The 23,544-nt window shown below is 30.9% G+C and overlaps 2 protein-coding genes across 2 annotated transcripts; one reads left to right on the top strand and one right to left on the bottom strand.

The window, feature by feature from the left end:
* Nucleotides 1–467: 467 nt before the first annotated feature.
* LOC114727496 (beta-galactosidase-like) lies at nucleotides 468–4,292 on the bottom strand (the record flags this gene model as incomplete). The annotated part of the gene is made up of 5 exons (XM_028914194.1): nucleotides 4,157–4,292; nucleotides 3,162–3,401; nucleotides 2,506–2,652; nucleotides 1,423–1,544; nucleotides 468–533 (listed from the first exon to the last, which is right to left on the bottom strand). Coding segments are annotated over exons 1-5 (711 nt in total), but the record flags the coding sequence as incomplete, so codon positions are not given.
* A 14,659-nt stretch (nucleotides 4,293–18,951) lies between these two features.
* On the top strand, nucleotides 18,952–23,088 carry LOC114727495 (protein NRT1/ PTR FAMILY 5.4-like). Its single transcript, XM_028914193.1, has 5 exons — nucleotides 18,952–19,045; nucleotides 19,427–19,644; nucleotides 20,195–20,449; nucleotides 21,195–21,466; nucleotides 22,260–23,088. Exons 1-5 carry the CDS (start codon nucleotides 18,952–18,954, stop codon nucleotides 23,086–23,088), a joined length of 1,668 nt encoding a protein of 555 aa, XP_028770026.1.
* The last annotated feature ends 456 nt before the right edge of the window (nucleotides 23,089–23,544 follow it).

Genomic DNA, 23,544 nt, shown 5'->3' with positions numbered 1-23,544 from the left:
AAGGAGATCCGGGCATCCATCAGAAGCAAACCAGTTTCCAGAATCATAGAGTGCTCCCTCTACGTTATAGTTTGTAAGAACACTTTCCTTTGATGCTTCTTGTGAGTTATCTAATTTAACTTCAACCTAGATAATATGCACATAACATTGGTAACACACAAGGCGCCTCAAAGATAACAAAATTTCAACATAAATACTATCTTTTTCAAATAATATCAAGACAACTTTGAGACAATCAGAAGAGATAGAAGGAAGTAAAGATAAAATATATCTTGTAAAATCATAACGGTCAATACATGTGCAGCCAGAGATAAAAATATCAAAATGAATTTTATAACATCAGAAAAGCATAGATTACAAATATTTCAACAATTAGATTATGGCAACATCTGCTAAACAGGGTAGTAACATATATAAATATGCACGTGTTATTATCTAACGTTAACATCACCATAATAGATGCTTACCAGTATCTCTGCATAAGAAAAATCTTCAGCAAGGTTTGATTTGAAAAAATAGTCTGCAATAAATACCTACACATCAAATATGTTGACACATATCAGCATTGTAATAACAACAAGTCTTATTCCATTACATGGGATCAGCGACATGGATTGCACAATGCCACTGTACTTTATAAGTACATTAACTAGGACAAAATAGGCAGATGCTGGACAGATCAAACTTTCTGCTTGCTCAAAACCTCAAACCAACGTTTAAATAAGAAGATACATATAAATACTTCTCAACCTTTAGGAGCAAGTCAAGATATGCAAACTGTAAATGAGGTGCATATAAGAAAGTTGGCAATGAATGATTCTTTTCTAACTCAGTATAATTTACAATGTCATCAATACTCGGGAGAAAAAATAAGTTCCACATGGATATCTGTTGGACCCGAGCCCAAATATACTTATATGAAAAGAAGACCTGGGCCCAAGATGTGAGGAATGGGTGACTGCTGTTAACAGGGGTATTGAGGTAAATTGTAATAGTGACGGTTAGGCATTAAGGGGGTATATGACAGAGTTGGTTAGAGGGGGAGAGGTGTGGAAAATACTGGTGAGTTGTGAGGAGAGTGGAGTGCTTCTGTTTTCCATTCCGAGGATTGATTCCTTGAATTGAATCCTACGACCTTGGAGTTAAATCCAACAATATCACATTTAAAAGTTTCAGCTCTTTTTTGTCCATTTGTGCATGAAGATTGAAATGACAAAAAAACCAAACAAAAAAAGAAAACTTTTCACTTTATTACTCCTTCCATATGATATGACTTGGATAGATTTCTCTTGGGGCGGAACATGAACTCTGTGAATCATGATTTTTCCCTGCTTATTACGCATTTTCGGAATTTCAATGAGCAAAATGCCCATATATTGAGACACAATAAGGGCACGTGAGAAGTTACAGAGAAAATTAAACCTTAGGCTTTGCTAGAAGAAGCACATCACGGTGGATGCCAGATAACCACCAATGGTCCTGATCTTCAAGATAAGAGCCATCGCTCCATCTAAATACTTGAACAGCTAGAACATTCTTAAGATCTGAACCGCAAGGATGACAAAAATCAGTAATTTCAAATTCTGCAGGTAGCCTGCTGTCCTGACTGTCCTTGCAAAACATTTAAGTATTTTGTCAATGGATGGATCCAAAAGTTGGTTAATGTCAAAGGCTTCATCCATAGAATCTCTTTGCGTCATATAATAATCCAAATAACATTAGCCATAAAAGTAATGCCCCTTTTATTTTTAGAATATGAACACCCATGTCCTACTGTTATGCATGGATATATTCCGAAGAAGTTAGTCAACCACAAGTCATTGTTCAAGTGAAGCTCTATTTCTGATGTACAAAGAAAATGGACAGCTCTTGTACGTGAATCAGCTCCATAGAAACTTTTTGCTTTTGTACCTTAGTATTTTCTGATTTATTGCATCTTTAAAGAGAAAAAATTTTTTTCATCCCAATATAATATGCAAAGGATGCTAACCTTCACATGAAAGTGAGAATGCATAAAATCATCAAATAAGTTTCACCGAATACCTATATCCCACAGGGGACCCATTTATCCAAGCACAGAAAGCAGAATCAACACCTTCAAAATGCAATAAAATTCTTCTACCTGTCAAAAGTCAATAAAAAATGCATTTGAGTATTTTAAGGTTAAGTGCAATAGTCCATAAAAGGAAAAGAACAGATAATGTCTTAGGTAAATAAGGATAACAGAATGAGAGAACTTTTGCAACACACCAAGTCAAACTATCTTTTCACACCATGCAAAAAGTCAACACAACCAATCGCATAAAAGAAAAGAACAGAGGAAATTTCAAATTATTCACGCAATCAGAGATTACAAGTAACATGCACCATAACTAAAATTTAAAAAATAAAAAAGACAGGAAGAAAGAAGGACTGATAAAACCAAATTCCTCAAAAGTTTATATCGATCAACCAAAAATATAGACCCAATGTGATAACATTCCAAGAAAATTGAATAGAACATACCCTCCCACTCTTGAGGAATGTGGAACTCAATCCTGTAGCAACCTGTAGGATTCTCTGTAGGAACAAAAGGAGGATCCATTGGAAATGGATAATCTATATTTGTATATATAGGGCGGTCAAACCCATGCAGCTGCCAATTTGAAGGAACTGTCCAATTTAGAGGAAAGAACCCAAAAATAGATGAAAGATTAGCCCTTGGATCATATAAAACATATTAGATGATGACGACAATGATGATAAAGATGATAAATGTAAAAAAAGTAATTGCTGTCTCATCTATCAAATACAGTGAATTCACAAAGCAAATTTAAAATCCCGCAAGGCCAATAGAACCAAAATTAGGGGCTAATAAAGCAAAATTATAATGCCTTAGAGGGGTCTACACGACCATTATTGTTTGCTACATCCGTCAAGAGACATTTTTCTTGTCCTTATTTACTGTAGTTCTTTTGTCAACTTAGAACTAAAGAAAGGTAATGTGCTTCTTAGCATGATAAGAAAATAGTTTCCATAATGATATGATGCCCTTTATAATAAAATGAAAGGCTTGCTTGATTTTGTGGAAGTTCATAAATGCAATAGAAAATAGAAATGAGGAAGAAACTGCACAAAAGAACGTGACTATAAAGCATATGGGTACTGACATGAAAACTAACCAGGCAAAGTGGTCCACTCTGAGTCCTGGAAATCACTTTCATAAAATTTTATCGGGACACTAGTAGGACTCGAGGCCAAGTAAAACTTCCAATATCCAGACATTGACTTAACAAAGGGCAAGCCCTTGACCCAAAATGCAGCACAATCAAGAGCTCCAAGAACAGCATCATCATTCCAAGTAGCAGACTTGGAAACCAGGAAGTCCACTTTGCTGCGATCATACCAGTACCTAAGTGATCCTAATCATATCACAGAATGTCAGAAAACCTTAAAAGGGGAAAAAAAAAATTAAATGAGATATACCATAAACAAATTGAAAAGTAAGTGTCCCTTACATGAAACAAAAACAATATTACAAAAGCTTTAAGAGTTAAAATTATCAATCCAATTTCACATAGTTGCTTCAATTTTATGTCTCACGACATAAATTAAACCAATTTGTTCTTAACAACTCGTTTTGAGGGAGTGGATGCAGGGGGAATATGAGAGTACACAAAGCCATGCTATCTTGGATTCAAAGGATGAAAAGAACCATAGTTAACAGAACACTTAACTCCACGCCAGTTCACAGCAAGGAAATCAAAAACTGCATCTTTACTCCGAGATTGGAAAACAATGCCACACAACCAACTCTCGACAAGCGAAATCAGCATGGGAGGTTATTTATGTCAATTTGGTTATTTCAACAGTGAAATTATTGTATTGTTACCAATAGTTTATCATTAATTCATTCCCCCACGAGTTCCTAAAAACAATTAAATTAAAATTCAAGATGAAACATGTGAAAAAAATTTCCCTTTTCTAACCCCAATTTTTCATCCTTTTGTCTGATCAACTGATGAACAATCCAGTGATAACTGAGGTTCCAAAAGGCACAGTCATTAATTTCCATGTGATTCAGAGGATCGCCAAATTTCAAACCTCAAGACTTTTTAACGACGGTAAAGCAATTAATGTAAAACCCAAGATATGTTAGTTCATCATCGAGCCTCACCTTCAATTGAATCATGGCAATGCAAAGTCACGTGGGGGTCTCTTTTTCTCCACTTGATGAAAGATGGATCCTCCCACACTCTGTAACCATGAACATCGGGAGGAAATACGATTTGCCCAATTAAATTAGATGCCATCAGCAAAAGCTCTCTCTGCTAGTACACGAAGAGAAGAGAGTAAGAGAAGGAGTGAGTGAGGAAGAGGATGAAGAGGCTCGTAGTCAGTCAATGCACTACGTTAGTGGATCTGCTGTTTTATTGGATTGGATTGCGACGAAATCAGATGAGCCATTTGTTGCCGTTTTATGCACAGTTTCGAATGGCCCAGGTATCCGACATGTCGTTTTAGTTCATGCTGAAATATAACAGCAGGAATTTCCACTGTAAAGAATACCCCAATTATGGTGGGGTTTTTTTCCTGCATTTTAAAGAATAGCATTTGAAGCTGAGGAACGTGCTTATATTTTTCAAATATAAAATTATATGGTTTTTTTAAAATTTTTTTAGTTAAAATATAGTTATCATGGTTTTAAAACCCAAAGTGAATTAATCCATGGCAGGTGTAGTAAAAAATTTTGGGGGGAGGTCAATTAGGATAGATTTTAAAATTCTTTCTTACTAAATTTGAAATGATGTTATTTTGAGTTTTAAAAAATATAGCATTCCATCATATTTACGCTTTAATAATTTTATTTTGTTGAATTATGTATAATTCATTTAAATAGTACTCTTTTAAAATCATATAAAAATATTTTTATATATTTATTTGAATTATGTTATTTTAATCGAGATTGATTATACTTAAGAATTATATATTTATTACTGTATTTTTCACACAGTTGAGTTTTCTAGTTTAATTTCATAATTTAAGATAGTAATTGAGTAATTGAATCATTTAAGTTTTATCCATCGTGAATCATTCTGGATAGAATTTAAATGATTCTATTTATAAAGTAAAAATACAATGTTTGGCATTTTCATTAAAATAATATAAACAGTGAAAATATTTATCCAAATGGTATGTCATAAGAATTATTTAGTGAAATACTATATTTTGACAAACTTGTTCCTACTGTGCTGAGTTTTCACTTTGATATTTAGTGTATATTTAATCTTTTAATTTTATACAAAATTTTAATTTGATCTTTTAATTTTAAAAAGCATATATTTGGTACTTTAATCCTAAAATTATTAGGTATAAGTGATAACTTTTTGTAACAATTATGGTTATTTTTAAAATTAAAATTAGTATGTTAGTATTTGAAAATATTTTATCAATATTTAAGATCTTAATGTCATTATTTTTTTTACTAACAATTTTAGAATTAAAAAAACTAAAAAGTATACTTTTTTTAAAGTTAGAAGGCGAAATTAAAACTAATGTATACTATAATCTTTTTTAAATAAAAATAAAAAGGAATTCGTTCAGACAGTAACGCTATGTTTGGCTCGACGGAAGGAAGGGGAGGGGAGGGATTTTAATCAAGAGAAGGAGAGGGGAGGAAAGGGGAGGGTAACTACAAAGGGGAGGGGAGGGAGGGGAAAGGGAGGGGAGGGATTTTAATGATCTCCTGTTTGGATTGATTGGAGGGAAGGGGAGGGAGCAATTTTAATAATACCTTATTTTGTTCTAATAAAAAATTGACTATTTTAGCCTCATAAAATTTAAATGAATTTTCTCACTTTTTATTTTGTTAAGATATAACTATATATATATATATAATACAATTCACTAATTTTGATTTACAAGATACAGTCACACACTTATAGAATATCAAGACAAAAACTCACAAGTGATAGATTTCAATCAAAGAAAAGACCTTGAAGGTGAAAGAAAATACCAACGGCCTCTTAGAATTAGAAGAAGAGAAAAAAAGTTTACAAATACTCACTAATTTTGGAGATAATTATCTTAATAACCTCTTATTAGATGTTCAAAAGAACTCTCTTATGTAGAAATGTTTATGACTGATTAGAGGTTAACAAATCGAAAGGGCATATAAGGAATTAAAATATCATCTTTCGCCTCCCCTCCAAAAAACCCCACTTTTGGAGGGGAGGCTAGAAGGGAAGGGGAGGGGAGAAGAACCCCTCCCCTCTTTAAAAAACATCTTAACTAAACGAGGGGAGGGGAGGAGCTCCCCTCCCCTTCTAAAAAATTATACCAGCCAAACAAGGGGAGGGGAGCAACTCCCCTCCTCTCCCCTCCGAAAACCCCGTACCAAACATAGCGTAAGTCAACGAGTTCACCTCTTTCATTTTCATTTTCGAAGCAAATTATAAATAAATGCCCCATCTTATTTTAATTTTTGGATAAAATTATAATTAATATCCCATTCCTATAACCACCTCTTCCTTTATTCTATATCTCCTTCTAAATAGAAAAAATGCATACAAATCTTGTAAAAAAAATTGCTTTTCCTCTTAATACTTATATTTAAAAAATAGATAAATAAATTAAATTCTCATAAAATATTGATAAATCTTCCCTAGTATATCCAAATCTGCACTTATTTAATTATGAAACATATGCTTATTAATTTTTATTCTTATCATAATTACTCAATAATATTTAAAGCAGGGTATTGTACGAGAAACAAACTTAATAGCTTCATATATTTTATGAAATAGCTTAGTGTTTAGCCTTGAAAGAAGTCTTGATGTCATGTGATAGCAGGTTTGAAGGATAGAAGATTTGTATTGAAGTTGACTGTAAGGAACTACATGGGTGAGACCCAAATTTGCAGCATCACCACTCTTGCAGAAGATTCTTTTGTCTGATTCAATTGGAAGGAGAACTAAAGAAGTTGCTGGCTATGTTGCAGAACCTCCTATTGTAAATTTGTGGAACAGAGATTGTTGTTATTGTTTTTCTTGAAACTGGTTTCTGTTTTTGCTTTATTGTTGCTTCTTTTGGTAAGTTTTTTGTGTGTTAGGTTGCATTTTTAGGATTTTTCGTAGATTTTTTTTTTTTTGCCTTTGGCTATTAATGTGTGTAACTTTTTTGTTTGGTGATTAATAAAATAGACTTGTTTTTGACAAAAAAAATATTAAAAACTTTAAGTGCGCAAAATCAATTAAAAGAATTTTGATTATTAGTTTCTTAAGTGATATTTCTTAATTTTAATTCTTAGTCATTATTTTAGCTACATAAAAATAAAAGTTACTTCGCTTATTTTTCATTTACCTATTTTACTTGCATTCTCCATATTCTTAGGGACAATATTTTTTCAAAGATTATTAGTATTATTGTTTTTATATTTGTTACAATATATCCAAGATGATGAATAAACTATCTATAAATCTTATATTTAATGTCTCTAATAGTAATTAATAATTAAAATAAAATGATGACTAGCTAATTTTATAAAAGCCACTTAAGGTGTGTTTGGATTAGCGGTGACAGAAATGGCTTTTTTCTCATCTGACTTCTGCAAATTGAAGTTGAAATAAAAGTAAGATAATATAATATGATTTATATTTGGATTGATTTTTGTAAAAAAACTAAAAAAGTCAGTCTCACAAACTAAAACTTACTTGGATGATTAATGAAAAAGTAAATTTAGATATAAAATTACTAACATGAATTCTATTAAGTAATACATATTTAATATTATATATATATATATAATGTGACAATTGTTAAAAAAAGTATTGAAAATAAAATTATTAAGAATAAAAAATTAATTTATTACTGGAAAGAAATTGAAAAATACTAAAATATTTAATTAAATATATTTTATGTGTTGATATATAATCAAATATATAATAGTCGAAGAATCAACAATTTGTATTATATACCTTCTATATTAGCAAAGCCAATAAGGAAAAAAAGGTGTGCTGAACCCAACATTCATTGTATCATTACTTTTTTATCGTGAAAAACAAGATATAGGAGCTTTTTTCCAAAAACTCATTTGAACATAGAAGTCAGATTGTCAAAACGTTAAACCAAACATTACTCTTAACCTAAAATCAGCTTTTGCTAGTTGGAATGCACGTATGGGCTCAAACGTGATTCCAAACACACTCTTATTTTGAAACCTAACTATTTTGAGTGTATTGTAATAAAATCACACACGTGTCTATAAGCTAAGGAAGAAGAAATGATATAATGTGAATGAATATTATTATTGCCATTATATTTATAAAATGACAATTTTATTTATTTATTTATTTATTTTCTATTTAGTTGAAATCAAATACTTATTAATTATTCAGGTTTTGAACAACAACAAAAGTAATTTTGTGGTGGGACACATTCTCCACTTGGATAGCCATGTTGCTTGCAGTAATCATCACAGTTTGGAAAGGCTGCACATGTTCCTGGGCATTGTGGTGGTTCTTGTCCTGCCACTCCTACATTTATCGATATATACATTCATCAATATAAATATAAAAAATAATTAATTAATTTATTAAGAAATAAAAAATTAGTTATTCTTTTTATATAATGCAACTAAACGTATGCATACTTACAAACTTGTAAATGTCGGTTCAAATCTGAGATCTTATTTAAGACAAAAAAATGGTTAAAATAGTTATTTATAAAAGAATTTTGTTTGTTTTTCTAACACTCTTTTGACTGTTTTGTATTAGAAGTTTTTTTCATCCGTATAAACTCCTTTAATATATATAATTAATAAAAATAATATAAGAAAAAAACTATAAATTTAAAAAATAGATTAAAATTTTATATTTAGTATTAGGGATAATTAATATATAAGTCCTTATAGTTTCAACTGGTTTTTAATCAGGTCCCTATAATTTTTCTTCTTTTTATCAGGTCCTTATACTTTCATGTATTTTTAATCAAGTCTTTATAATTTTTTTTCTTTTTATCAGGTCCTTATTGTTTTACTTTGTTTTTAATTAGGTCCCTGTAGTTTTTATTCTTTATTTTACAAATAATTACATTTTAAAAATAATAAATTATTGTAACAATCTTATGTTAATATTCTTTTAAATTTTTAGTTAAACAAATATATTATTTATTTTCAATTAGAATTTTTATAATTATAAAATTCAAATTATAATAATAAATTTTTCTAAAATTAAAATATGATTATAAATAATTTATATTTAAGTATAATTATTATTCTGATTATTTATTAATTACTAAATGATTATATTAATTATTTTGTCCAATTATATAATTATTAATTTAAAAATGAAATTAATTTTAAAGAATAAAGTTAATAAATAACTTTTTAAAAACTACAAAGCACGTAATTAAAAAATAAGTGAAACTATAAGGACCTGATAAAAAGAAAAAAAAATAGAAGGACCTAATTAAAAACACAAGAAAGTAAAAAGATCTGATAAAAAGAAAAAATTTTATAAGGACCTAATTAAAAATCAGATGAAATTATAAGGACCTGGAGATTAATTATCCCTTAAAAGAAGTAGTTTCGTTGTATTAGCAACAACAAAACAACAATAATTATAGCCATAATCAATTGGATTAGCCAGAAATCTTGTGTTCTTTCTGACTTACTCTCTTTGGCCTCTGACTGATTTGGGTAAATTAAAGAAAGGGGAGAAAATTAAATCACTAATAAACATACTAATATGAATTAATCATGTCAAAATCTCTTACGTAATTTTCTAATATCATTTAGTTTCAAGAGGCTAATGAAACTGGGTTTTGAAGAAGCCAAATTGAATTATATGCCAAATCACAAACGAATCAAAATCCATTATTCTAACAACAATTTCCTTTATTCAAAACTTTATTAATTTGAACACGAGATCTTATTTCAAGAAACTATGTTATAACGAACCAGTCTTAAACCTAAAATATTATGCATATAATTATAATTAAAAAAAAGTTTTGAACATACCAAATGAAAATAGGAGCATAATCACCGTAGCCGCAAGCAGAAATTTCTTTACCATGGCCGAAGAAAGAGGAAGGGACATTTTTATTAATCTTCAAATATACTTTATGTGTCAAGTTCTATGTGTGTATATTATATTTATATACACATTAATTAATTCTTCACATGGTCACGTACCAATAATATAATGATTTCTCGCACATAATATCTATGTATACTTGTATATAAATGGTAATGTTTTAATTATATGCATGTACATGTACCCCCTCTTATTAATTTACCAAAAGTGATGATTCTGTACATGTTCCCTAATTAATTATGGTATAAAAACTACTAAATATAGAATAATATTTTATTGGCTAAAGTATATATTTGGTCCTTTAGCTTTATATAAGATTTTAATTTGGTTCCTTAACTTTAAAAGTATACTTTTAGTCCTTTAACCTCAAAATTTTTAGTCTTAAACGATGAGTTTTTGTAACAATCATGGTTGTTTTGAACATTAAACTTAATATGTTAGCATGTGGTAATATTTTATCAGCATCCAAGACCTTAATATCACCCATTTTTTGTTAACAGTTTTAGGGTTAGAGAATTAAAAGTTACTTTTTAAAGTTAAGGGACTAAAATGAATCTTATGTAAAGTTAAAAGATTAAAAGGATACTTTAGCCTATTTTATCTATTATAGATAGTAGAGTCATTGCTATAATTATACTCATTATTTACCTACAAATATCAAATTCATAGAATTAACTTTTAGTGAGGTGTTGGATTTATATTGATGTGTGTTTTTTGTGCTAGACGCCGGTTAAAGTAGGCTAATTATTTTGGAACCAAAAAAAAGCAGGGTAATTATTTTGTTAGAGAAAAGAATTATATGTTTATATGTCCTTCTCTAGTTTAAATATTATCTCTTTTTCAATGTCTTTAAAATTAGGCTAGTAATTAATTACATTCCGTAAAAATATTGGTTTTAAGATTAAATTGAAATTAATATATAATCAAATGCTAATTATTAGTTAATATCCTTATTAGACTATTACATAATTTCGACTTTGATATACTAAATTTAAAACACAATATTATCACAGTGCGGGTCAGATAGATCAAGGCTCTGATTGTTTGGTATGAGAGGAATGGAGCGGAGGGAATAAAAAAATTTAATGTGTTTGATTTATAAAATTAAAGAAGTGGAGCTAAAAATTTTTAATTAATTTTTATTACTCTTTTATCTTACATATTTTTTTATTAAACATTTTAAACCCCACTTCTTGAATTTTTTAAATTGAACTCATTAAAAAAATTTCTCCCATTTCTTCTCTTTAATTTTCCTCATACCAAACATAGGATAAAAGTTAATGTTATTTATATGTGTTGTAAATCATAAACACAATTCATTCTTATTGAATTTCTTCTGAAGATGTTTATATTTATCACAATATATTCAATAATACAAAATTTCATTATAAAAAGCTATCTATAAATTTTATATTTGATATTAATAATACTAATTAATACATATTATTATTTTTTATATAGATGATACTGCAATATTCATCATATGAGTCATGAACATCACCATTTATTTCTCAAACTCCATAAGTATTACCTCTGATCTGATCTTAAATATAAGATCTAATTTTTAATATAATTTACACTAGAAAACTAGATATTATATTTAGGACCAGGTAATATATAACTATATATATATTATATATATATACCGAAGCCACACAAGTCTATTACATAATTTTGCTTTTTCCATGGAGAGAGAAGAAGGTGTGAGATGAAGTTGGACTAACGATGATTATCATCAGCACAGCAACAGAAGTAATTATCAGGTGGAATGCATTCTCCAATGTCGTATCCAAGTTCTACGCAGAAAGTATTGCAATTTTTAACGTCAGAACATGTTGCTGGGCAGTATTGTTCTTGATAACCTGCATCATGATGATGATGATGATGGTTTCATTTATCCAATTTGGACTATCATATAATAATACTTTAATTTCATTTTATTAGCAACAATAAAAGCAGTAATTATTATAACCACACTGAGTTTTGATGATGAAGCCAAACTGAACTAATTATGCCAAATCACAAAAGAATCTAAAGCCCTTCTAACAACAATTTTCTTTATTCTTCACAACACTTGAACACGAGATCTTATGTATGTGTGTGTGTATTAAATCGCTCTTAAACCAATTATTTCTAAAATAATGTTACGCAGTGAAGTAATTATAAATAAAAAGTTTTGGACGTACCAAATGAAAAGAGGAGCATAGTCACCATAGCCGGAAGCAGAAATTTCTTCGCAATGGTTGAGAACAGAGGAAGGGACATTTTTGTGAATCTTCAATATACTGTGTCAAGTCCTGTGCGTGTGTATATCTATTTATACGCACATTAGTTATTGGAAGAATTTCAGTAAAGTTCACAGAAGCAATATATAAAATACTCCTCCGGTCCTAATTATAAGACCCAATTGACTTATTTGAGGAGATTAAGGAAGTAAGTTAAGTTGGTTATTTATAATAAATAAGTGTTGTCATTCCTAAAATATCCTTGCTAATTAAGTATATTGGCTAAAACTATCATTATTAGAAAGATTATCTTGGAAAAAAATGCATAAATATAAGAGACAAAATGGATTGGGGTCTTATAATTAGGACCAAATAAAAAATCAAATGGGGTCTTATAATAAGGACCGGAGGAGTAGTTAAGAATAAAAAATTTTAAAAGTCAACTACTGCCGAGCCTTGCCAACCGTGGGAGCACCACCACCAGAGTTTGCTCACTACAAAAAAAACGTACGTCACTACAAAAAATTGACTTTCAGCGGCGACAAAAGTCGCCGCTGAAAGTACAAAAGTCGCCGCCGAAAGTTTTTTACGGCGACAAGTCGCCGCTGAAAAGTTGTTGCCGTAGCAGCCGTGGCTGAAAACTTTCAGTGGCGACTAAAAAGGTCGCCGTTAAAAGATACTTTTAGCGGCGACTTTTAGAAGTTTCAGCAGCGACAAATGTCGCCGCCGAAAACACTTTCGGCGGCGACAAATCACTTTCGGCGGCGACACTCTTGTCGCCGCTGAAAGACTTTTCCGCGGCGACATTTTTTTGCGGCGACTTTCTTGTCGCCGCTGAAAGTAATGCCTAAGAAGAATTGGCTTTACCAATGCCACGTCATCACCGCCGGTGCCACGTCATCGTCTCCGGCCGCCACGTCAGCGCCGTCGACCTCCACGTCATCGCCATCGGCGGCCACGTCATCACCGCCGACCACCACATCATCACTAGCCACCTCCACGTCATTGCCACGTCACTCCTCCTCGCCACGTCATCGTCTAAATATTTTCACCTTAAATGTGTCTTCTTCCAGGTTCGAACTCGTGACCACCTCCCTTCGTGTCCAACCTTCTTGCCGCTGAGCCAGATTGAATTTGTTTATTAATATTGTAAAATAAAATATATATTATTATATTATACTTTCAGTGGCGACAAAAAAAGTCGCCGCTGAAGGTCCATTTTCGGCAATTTGTTTATTAATATTGTAAAATAAAATATATATTATTATATTATACTTTCAGCGGTGACAAAAAAAGTCACCGCTGAAGGTCCACTTTCGGAAGCGACAAAAAAAGTCGCCGCTAAAGGTCCATTTTCGGCAGTTTATTAATATTATAAAATAAAATATATATTATTATATTATACTTTCAGCGGCGACAAAAAAAGTCGCCGCTGAAAGTCCACTTTCGGCGGCGACAAAAAAGTCGCCGCTAAAGGTCCACTTTCGGCGGTGACAAAAAAAGTCGCCGCTGAAGGTCCATTTTCGGCAATTTGTTTATTAATATTGTAAAATAAAATATATATTATTATATTATACTTTCAGCGGCGACAAAAAAGGTCGCCGCTGAAGGTCCACTTTCGGCGGCGACAAAAAAAGTCGCCGCTAAAAGTCCATTTTCGGCAATTTGTTTATTAATATTGTAAAATAAAATATATATTATTATATTATACTTTCAGCGGCGACAAAAAAAGTCGCCGCTAAAGGTCCATTTTCGGCAATTTGTTTATTAATATTGTAAAATAAAATATATATTATTATATTATACTTTCAGCGGCGACAAAAAAAGTCGCCGCTGAAAGTCCACTTTTGGCGGCGACAGAAAAGTCGCCGCTGAAGGTCCACTTTCGGCGGCGACAAAAAAAGTCGCCGCTGAAGGTCCATTTTCGGCAATTTGTTTATTAATATTGTAAAATAAAATATATATTATTATATTATACTTTCAGTGGCGACAAAAAAAGTCGCCGCTGAAGGTCCACTTTTAGCGGCGACACTTTTGTCGCCGCTGAAAGTCTTGGTTTCAGCGGCGACTTTTTGGTGTCGCCGCCGAAAGTGGACTTTCAGCGGCGACTTTTTTTGTCACCGCCGAAAGTCGTCGCCTAAAGTCTATTTTTTTGTAGTGCGTGTTTGCAGCAATTACCTTGTAGTGGTTTAAAAAAATCAGTACAATTTTAAAGATTTGTAGTGGTTTTAGGCCAAACCGCTTCAAATTTGCAACACTTTGACCACAAAAAGTTTGTGGCAGCACTCTGCATTGGTAACTTAATCTATAACAATTGTCTGGTAAACCATTACAAAGTGTTTCGTTGGTAACTTAATTTATAGCGGTTGTCAGATGAACTGCTACAAAATGTCATGTTATTCGATAATATCTAAAATTCTTTCTTAATTTCTTTTTTCATAAATATGTGCACATAGCCACGCACCAATGATTTGTCACGCACATAATATCTATATATGTATATAAATATCTATATATATAAATGGTCATTATGCTTTAATTATACGCAAGTCCTCTTATTAATTTGAAGTGATGTCTTCGGCCAAAAAAATTGCCAAAAGTGATGATTCTGTGTCTTTATTAATTACATGATACAAAAACTACTCAATGTACAACAATACTTTATTTATTTTAGTAGAGTCATTGCTACAAATGTATTAAAAAAAGGAGTCATCACTATAATTACACTCATTAAATACGTACAAATATCAAATTCATAGAATTATCTTTTAGAGAGGTGGTTGAATTATACTCATCAAATTCAAAGAGTAAAAGTAGGGTAATTATTTTGTTAGAGATAAGAATTATGTGCGTCCTTCTCTGGTTTAAAAATTATCTCATTTTTAATGTTTTTTAAAATTAGGCTATTAATTAATTCCTTAAAAATATTGGTCTTAAGATCGATTGGTTCAGCTAAATCAGACGAGTGATAAATTACATTAATATGGTTTATATATATAATCTAGAAAAACTTATGAGAATAGAGTTCATACCTTAATATAATCTAGAAAAACTTATATAAAATTCAAACATGATATTTGAAAATAAGTAAGAAATTAAAATTAATATGTGATCGCAAAATATTCATTGCGATTGAGCAAACAAAAAAAAATGTTTTCGTCAAGATTAAATTATTTTGTTTTGGTCGCTCATTAAGATTAAATTTATATATAGAATGCCCATTGCATCCGTACTAGAAAACCAGTGCCATCATCACGTCCAAACCCAAAATTATCAATTACATCTCTAAAATTTTTCAATGTTATTTATAATTTGCGTTGTAAATCATAAAAATTCATTAAAAACAATTTATTGCATTACCGAAAATGTTTATATTTACTACAATATGTTCAATACAGATTATGAATACAAATTCTATTATAATTAAAAAGCTATCCATAATTAAATTTCATATTTGGTGTTGACAATATTAACTAATAATTAAAAAAATGACTAATTTCATAGATATCATAGATATGTAGAAGGACATGAAATGTAAAGTCATCGCTCAAATCATATTCTCATATGGTAATTCATTGTTTTTCACATATGGATGATACTGCGCTATTCATCATGAGTCGTTATGGACAATATTATTACGACTTATTTCTCAAACTCCGTTACACACACACACACACACAAGCCACACAAGTTTATATTACATGATTTCACGTTCATATAGATCGAGAAGAAGCAGTGAGATGAAGTTGGATTAACGATGATTATCATCAGCACAGCAACAGAAATAATTATCAGGTGGAATGCATTCTCCAATTTCGTACCCAAGTTCTAAGCAGAAAGTATTACAATTCTTAACGTCAGAGCACGTTGCCGGGCAGTACTGTTCTTGACTCATACCTGCATCATCATCATCGTATATAATAATAATAAGGGTTAATATCATTATTGATCTTTATAGTTTGATTGAATTTTGGTTTTTATTTCTATAGTTTCAAATTGTAGTTTTGGTTCTTATAGTTTTATAAGAATTTAGTTTATTTTTTTTTTGAGCAAAGAATTTAGTTTTAGTTAATACCTTTAAGTGTAGAGATAAAACTAGAGCTTTGATTTTGGTTGCTGTACTTTTAACGGATTTTAGCTTGAGAAAATCATAATTAAAGACCCTGAAATTTGAAAAATGTAGATAGAGACTCTTGACAACTTCACGCTTTTGAGAATAATAATATGTCATGAAGTTGTCAAAACCCATAGTGAAGTTGTCATGAGTTCTTATCTGTGTTTTTCAAATTATAGGGTCTTTTTTTGCAATTTCTCCTTTTAGTTTTAACTCATCTACTTAACTTTTAGTTAATGCCGTTAAAATGTGGATGGAATCCTTATGAAATTATCAGAACGAAAAATTATAATTTAAAATTACGTGGATTAAAACCAAAATTTGATTTTATCCAATTTAGACGAGCACATAACAATAGATGATTCTAGGCGTGATTTAATTATCATGAATGTGTCAATAACTATTATATATATAATAATATTTTATTCATTTCAACAAATTTGTTGATATAACTAACCTCATTAATTCCGGCAAGAAAAAACTATCTTCATTAATTACATGTAAACATCAAATGACTCAATATTGATGTAATGATAATGTATATCATAGAATTACTATTTAATAACAGTTTAGATAACTTGATTGAGTGTAAGTACAGATTTATTATATCGTTAGTTGTTTATCAAAACCATTTTAAATGAAAATATATACCCAATATCATTAGGAATGTTTGATATTTAATTAATAAGTAGTTTTTCACATACCAAATGATAGCAGAAGCATGATCACCATAGATGCAAGCAAAAATTTCCTTGTTGCAATGGAAGGAAGAACAGCCATTTTTTGGTGAATTTTCTGCAAACGTACCGAGCATTTGTCAAGTTCTATGTGTTTATATATAGACACACACATGAATTAATTCTTCAACTGTGCATGTACCAATTAATTGATTAGGATTTATCACTAATATTTTGGCTATCTATTACTATGTATATAAATATATATATGTGATGGCCCTGTTTGTAATTATTTTATATGCATCCATTCATCAATTTTCCAATTAAAAGAGCGACATTTTAGTTTGATATTTATGTGTTTTGGGGGATAACTTTGGCTTCTTTATTGCTGAGGATAAAGCTGTTGCGTGGGATATGTATTGTCTTCTAAATCATTCTATAATGTCCGCGACCAGCCGTTATTGATTAAGGAAGGCTTTATAAATAAAGATTATGGATGTTTGGTGGATTGTGTATTTGAATAAAAAATAAGAATGAAAGGTTATTTTTCGAAGTAGAAATTAAGGATCAGAGAAAATAATAAAAGTAAAAAGAAACCATCAGAATTTTTTCAATTATTTTTTTTCCTCTTTTAAAAGCTAAATATACCACATTATGATCAGCAATAATTCATTAATGATATTTGATTCAATTATCATTCCGTGTTTTATGTTTAGAAAACTATTCATATTTTGTGTGCATTTTACAGAATTTTAGAAATCAGGTTCGTATAGGCGCATAAATGGTGGAGTTTGTCATGAGGATTAATTATGGGGAGAATCCCAAAAAAATACTCTTGAATTTTTAAATTTCAAATCAGTTCTGTTTATTATACTTGAACAACAATTAATAACATTTGAAAAGTAAATGATAATACATTTTTGCAGTCATTCCTAACTTGAAACTTTAAAATTTTAGAAGTATTCTTTTAGGATTTTCCTAGGTTTATATTATACTACCTGTGGTCCTAATTATAAGACCTCGTTTGTAATATACAAATGAGGTTTTATAATTAAAACCAAAAGTAATAAGGTAGTGTAGCACTCGCATCAAAAAGAGACTAGTTACCAATAATCAAATTCGTTTAATTGGACATATAAAAAAAAATACTCCTCCGGTCCTAAATATAAGACCCATTTTATAGTGTAAATTTACACTATAAAATGGGTCCTATATTTAGGATTGAAGGAGTATAGTATTATAATACCTCTGGTTCTAATTATAAGACCTTATTTCTAGTCTACAAATATAGTCTTATAATTAGGACCAGGGGTAGTATATAATTAAAATTTTATTCGCCTAGTCCTGTAAACTTAATGGAGTCCTAATTTATAAACATAGAATATTCGTGCCAGTTTAATTAACAGTCTAGTGAAAATTATGTCACCTCCCATCGAGTATAAAATTATTGTGTGTCTCTGGTATCCATTCAATAGCAATAAGAATTAACTTTGTAAAATTATTGTTTTTAAAAAAGGGGGGAAGTAAAAACAAAAAGACAAAGGAATCTTGGCTATCCATACTTTTTAAAGACCTGTAATATAATTCTTAAATGCATGGCTTGTGCCAGGTACATTACCTTTTTGTTAACATTCACGGCCAAATTTCATTATTGATACCTACATATAATAACCACAAAATATACCATATGGCTAGCAATGTTTTGTGTACCTGTCTGTCTATGTGTGGACACACACACATATAATAAACATTAAATATATACATATACATATACATATAATGTGTGTGTAGGGTATGATCAAAGACAAACCCCAAAGTTTATTCACATTTTGATGAGTGGTTCCAGAACTTAATTAGCAGAAATGGGTAGCGAGACATGTCCAGTAAAGGGAAATAAGTGTTCAAGTGATCACAAGCCCTCTAAAGGTGGCTGGAGTGCTGCCATCTTCATGATATGTATGCTCTCTCTCTCTAACCTCTTGCCACAAATCATATACTTCTTCGATCTTAAATGTAAGACTCATTTTATAGTGTAAATTATATTATAAAATTGGTTAACAATTAGGCCCTAATTAAAAATGTCCAATTTTTCATTCTAATTCGAAGTTCAAAACTTAATTAATAATAAGAAATACATTGTTATGAGCACAAGTCCAAAAGAAAAACCTAATCCTAAAAGACTGGTCTATTACAAGAAAGAGCCTCTTGAACTTAATTATAAACCACGCGAAATTTGTGAGCCTTGTTAATGTGAGACTCATAATACAAATGCATCTACTATATATGTTTTTGAAGCAAATTTCATATAAATGGTTAATTTTGGTGAACTGCAAGCAGTTGTGGAGATGGCAGAGAGATTTGCATTCTATGGTATAGCTGGAAACTTGATAAGTTATCTCACCAATGTGTTGGAAGAGACAACATCGACAGCTGCTAAGAATGTCAACACATGGATTGGTGTCTCCTTCGTCTGTTCTTTGGTTGGAGCCTTCATAGCTGATTCCTACTTCGGTCGTTTCAACATCATCATCGTCTCTTCCATAATCTATTTGCTGGTATATATACCTACTCATTTCTCAATTGCCAAAAAACTATTACTACCTTCAGTCCTTAATATAATACTTTGTTGACTAATTTGAAAAGATTAAGAAAGTTACTAAATTACTTAATTATAGCATATGTTACATGATCCATCTGAAATACTTACATGTATCATTAGAGTATATATCAATTTATAAAAGTAGCAAGTTACTTTGGAGAAAAATAATAAATATAAATACTTTAAGGTAATTTATTAACTTTCTTAATCTCTCTAAATAAGTCAACTGATTCCTATATTAAGAACCAAAAGTAGTACTTTGTCATATTAGTGGTTAAATGTAGAAGCTAAGTGAAGACTCTGAGCATTATTCTAATTATTAGGATTAGGTGTTTTTACTATTATTAGAAATTTTACGGTTTTCATTTTCCCAGCAAACTCTGAGCATTGAATCAGATTACAGTTACTTTCTTCTCTCGCCTTTTCTCTACTCTTGGTTCTTTCTTCTCTCTGATCTTTTCCCCGTTCCCCTCTCCCTTTCTGCATCAATATATGGATGGACACAGGGAATGGTTTTGTTGGTAGTATCAGCGTCGCCAGTGATTTCTGTAGGGAGTCGAAAGTTGGTGTTATTCATAGCACTTTACATAGTAGCGATGGGGGAAGGAGGGCACAAGCCATGCATCCAAACATTTGCTGCTGATCAGTTCGACGAGTCATCGCCTCAAGAGATTATGGCTAAGATCTCATTCTTCAATTGGTGGTACTTTGGACTTGCCATTGGTGTTTTATCTTCCATTTGTGGTATTACTTATATCCAGGTACTGTTTCATCATCATATTCTTCTTTTAATTTAATTTGTCCATTTTGGTACTACCTCTTCTGGTTCTTAATATAAGAGCTAGTTTAACATTTAATTGCTTCTAAATATAAGATCCTAATCTACTTTATTTATCATATTTATCTATTTTTTTTAAGATAGTCCTTAGAGTAATGCATAGGATTAGCAAGAATAATTTAGATAATACAATACTTATTTATTACAAATAACTAATTTAACTAATTTACTTAATCTACTCAAATTAGTCAACTAGCTTTTATATTAAGGACATGAAGTTTTACATATGCTAACAAAATAATTCAAATCTAACTATTACAATTATATACACACACTTATATAAATATGCACATAATCGGTCCTATAATTTTTATACGAAGTTTTAATTCAATACTACTTGAACGTATATTTCTAATAGTAACTAACAACCTCGATCTGTAGCCTTATATAATTAGGTGGAATCAGTTTGCTGGTATTAAAAATGAATATAAAAGAAAACTTAACAAAGTTAAATGATAATCAAACTGAAACATGGTATAAAATTAAGAGAATGATTAAAAAATATACTATTTGCCAATACAAAAGGTTCTATACTCATGCATTAGTGAGCCACCACTAAGATAACTTCCAAGGGAAAATTATAGAATATTAACTATCATTTCTTTTCTTTTTTCATATTCTTTTTGTGATTCATCTTATTATTTTTTCTTGGCATTTTGCAAATTCAGGATAATGTTGGATGGGACATAGGGTTTAGCATATTAGCAGCAGTTATGGGTGTTGGATTTGGTATTTTCTTGTTAGGCATAAGGAATTATAAGAAACAAGGGCCCTTGGGAAGTCCTTTTACCAGCATGGCACAGGTGGTGGTAGCTGCCGTTCGAAAGTGGCGCGTAGATGAAACGCGCGATGGAAGAGGCATTTGTTATGGAGATAAATCCAATGGTGGCATACTTACAGAGCCTCAATCTATGACTTTTGATCACACCAAACATTTCAGGTACTATCCGAATTATCAAATAACCATTTTGACAAGGGTTAAATAGTATTTTTGCTCCTGAATTATTGTTTGAGGAATATTATTGATGGCCCTACAATACATACTGGTATATGATTAACATTACCTCTCAAATGTTAAAATTGTTGCAATATTATATCCTTGGGTTATCAAACATTGATGTTATGACCATCTCTAAGGAGAGGATATTGTTTAATTAACTGAATTGGCATGCCCATCTGAAGGGGAAAAAAAAAAGTTAAATAGTATTAACCAGAAGTTTGAAAACTTATGTGGATAGAGAAAATCACATCAGGAAATTGGAGCTACTTTTAATTAAGTCCAAATGCTCAAGTATAACCGAATGCTTGATACATAAAAAATATCAAATTAAATATGTTAAAAATAAGCTAATTAGTAGTTTTTTTTTCCTTGTGACTGGCATTGTAATTTTAATTATCTAGATTTATATTAAGATATAATAGTATGGCAGATGGATTCAATGCATGAATAATTTGTGAAAGCAAGAAGATTATGTTATTTTACTATGTTAAAGCTTCCCGTGTGTACCGGGAAGCATATGCTAGTTTCGCATATAAACATACTAGAGATGAGCGACAAGACAAAGTGAGGCCAATCAATTTGATCCTTACATACATGTTTATAGTTTTCCTTGAAATTCATCTTACCTACTATCATCGCATCACATGAACCTTCACAAACACTTTTGAGGCTAATGTTCATTAAACCAAGTTAATATACAAAGTTGTTAACACTTTTGACAAACGTGTTTCAGATTTTTAGACAAGGCAATGATAATTGATGACATTGATGCGTCAAGCAAGACTAGAAATCCTTGGAAGCTATGTTCATTAAACCAAGTTGAAGAAATGAAGCTGGTTCTTGGCCTTATGCCCATATGGTTAATAAGCTTATATACCAGTGTAGTTTTTGCTCAGATGAAAACCTTATACATTAAACAAGGCAGCACAATGGTTCGATCCATTGGACCCCACTTCAACATTCCACCAGGTTCACTCTTAGGCTTCACTTGCATCGCCATTATTACCATAGTCCCAACCTATGACAGACTCTTTGTGCCTCTGGTAAGAAAATTCACAGGCAAACCCACAGGCATCACAATACTTCAACGAATAGGCATTGGCTTAATCTTTGCTGTTATAACCATGCTTGTGGCTGCCATGGTTGAGGCCAAAAGGGTTAAAACAGCGAGTGATCACAATCTCTTGGATGATCCAAAAGCAATAGTGCCAATTAGGGTTTGGTGGTTGCTCCCTCAATATATTCTTGGTGGGTTTTTTGATGCTTTTGGAATTGTGGGGCTTCAACATTTGTGTTATGATCAAATGCCAGTGGCTATGAGAAGCATTGGGGCTGCACTTTATGTTAGTAATGTCGGGGCTGGAAATTTTATAAGCAGTGGAATTATATCTATTGTGGAGACAGCAAGCGAAGGAAGATGGCTGGGGAATAATCTGAATAGGTCACGCCTTGATTATTATTATCTTCTGCTTGCTGGTTTAGGGGTTTTGAATTTAGGTGTTTTTCTTGTTGTTTCTAAGAGGTATGTGTACCAAAAGGCCTCTGAAATCTACAATTTATGAATAGTAATTAGTTGGTTTGATATAAATCTTATATTTGATCTTGATTAATTTATGATAATTTCAATTTTTTAATGATAATTATATGGGATAGTGCTAGATTTTAAAGTAGGTGAATATTTTATATGTTATCCATAATATATTTGTTTAATTAGTGTGATTTATTGTACAGAAGCGAGTCTCACTATTCCTGGTTCATGAATAACGCGGCTTGTTAATTAGTAAATAATTCTAAATTATTTATGTGTTATGCATGCATGTTTTAAAACTTCTTAATTTAATGTTATATACTGTGTTGTAGCATAAATTATAAACTGTTATGAAAATAAGAAAGTTAAAGAGTAGAAAGAGAATAGCAAGATAAGAATTGGGAGAGGAAACAAGGAGTATTTCTCATACACATATACGGGTACAAATACCTTGTACATGGCCTCTATTTATAGGCCCCCAACTATTAAA

Source organism: Neltuma alba, unplaced genomic scaffold (genome assembly GCF_004799145.2).
Source record: "Neltuma alba isolate B1F8T4 unplaced genomic scaffold, ASM479914v2 tig00012478_pilon, whole genome shotgun sequence".
NCBI classification, from domain to species: domain Eukaryota; kingdom Viridiplantae; phylum Streptophyta; class Magnoliopsida; order Fabales; family Fabaceae; genus Neltuma; species Neltuma alba.
This window is presented reverse-complemented; position numbering and strand designations above follow the sequence as displayed.

What these genes read in the sequence shown, in the direction of transcription:
- LOC114727495 (XM_028914193.1), top strand. Translation starts at nt 18,952, where the DNA reads ATGGGTAGCGAGACATGTCCAGTAAAGGGAAATAAGTGTTCAAGTGAT. An exon ending in TGCTGCCATCTTCATGATAT is followed by an intron (nt 19,046 to 19,426) that starts GTATGCTCTCTC and finishes AACTGCAAGCAG; the next exon opens with TTGTGGAGATGGCAGAGAGA. An exon ending in GATCACACCAAACATTTCAG is followed by an intron (nt 21,467 to 22,259) that starts GTACTATCCGAA and finishes AACGTGTTTCAG; the next exon opens with ATTTTTAGACAAGGCAATGA.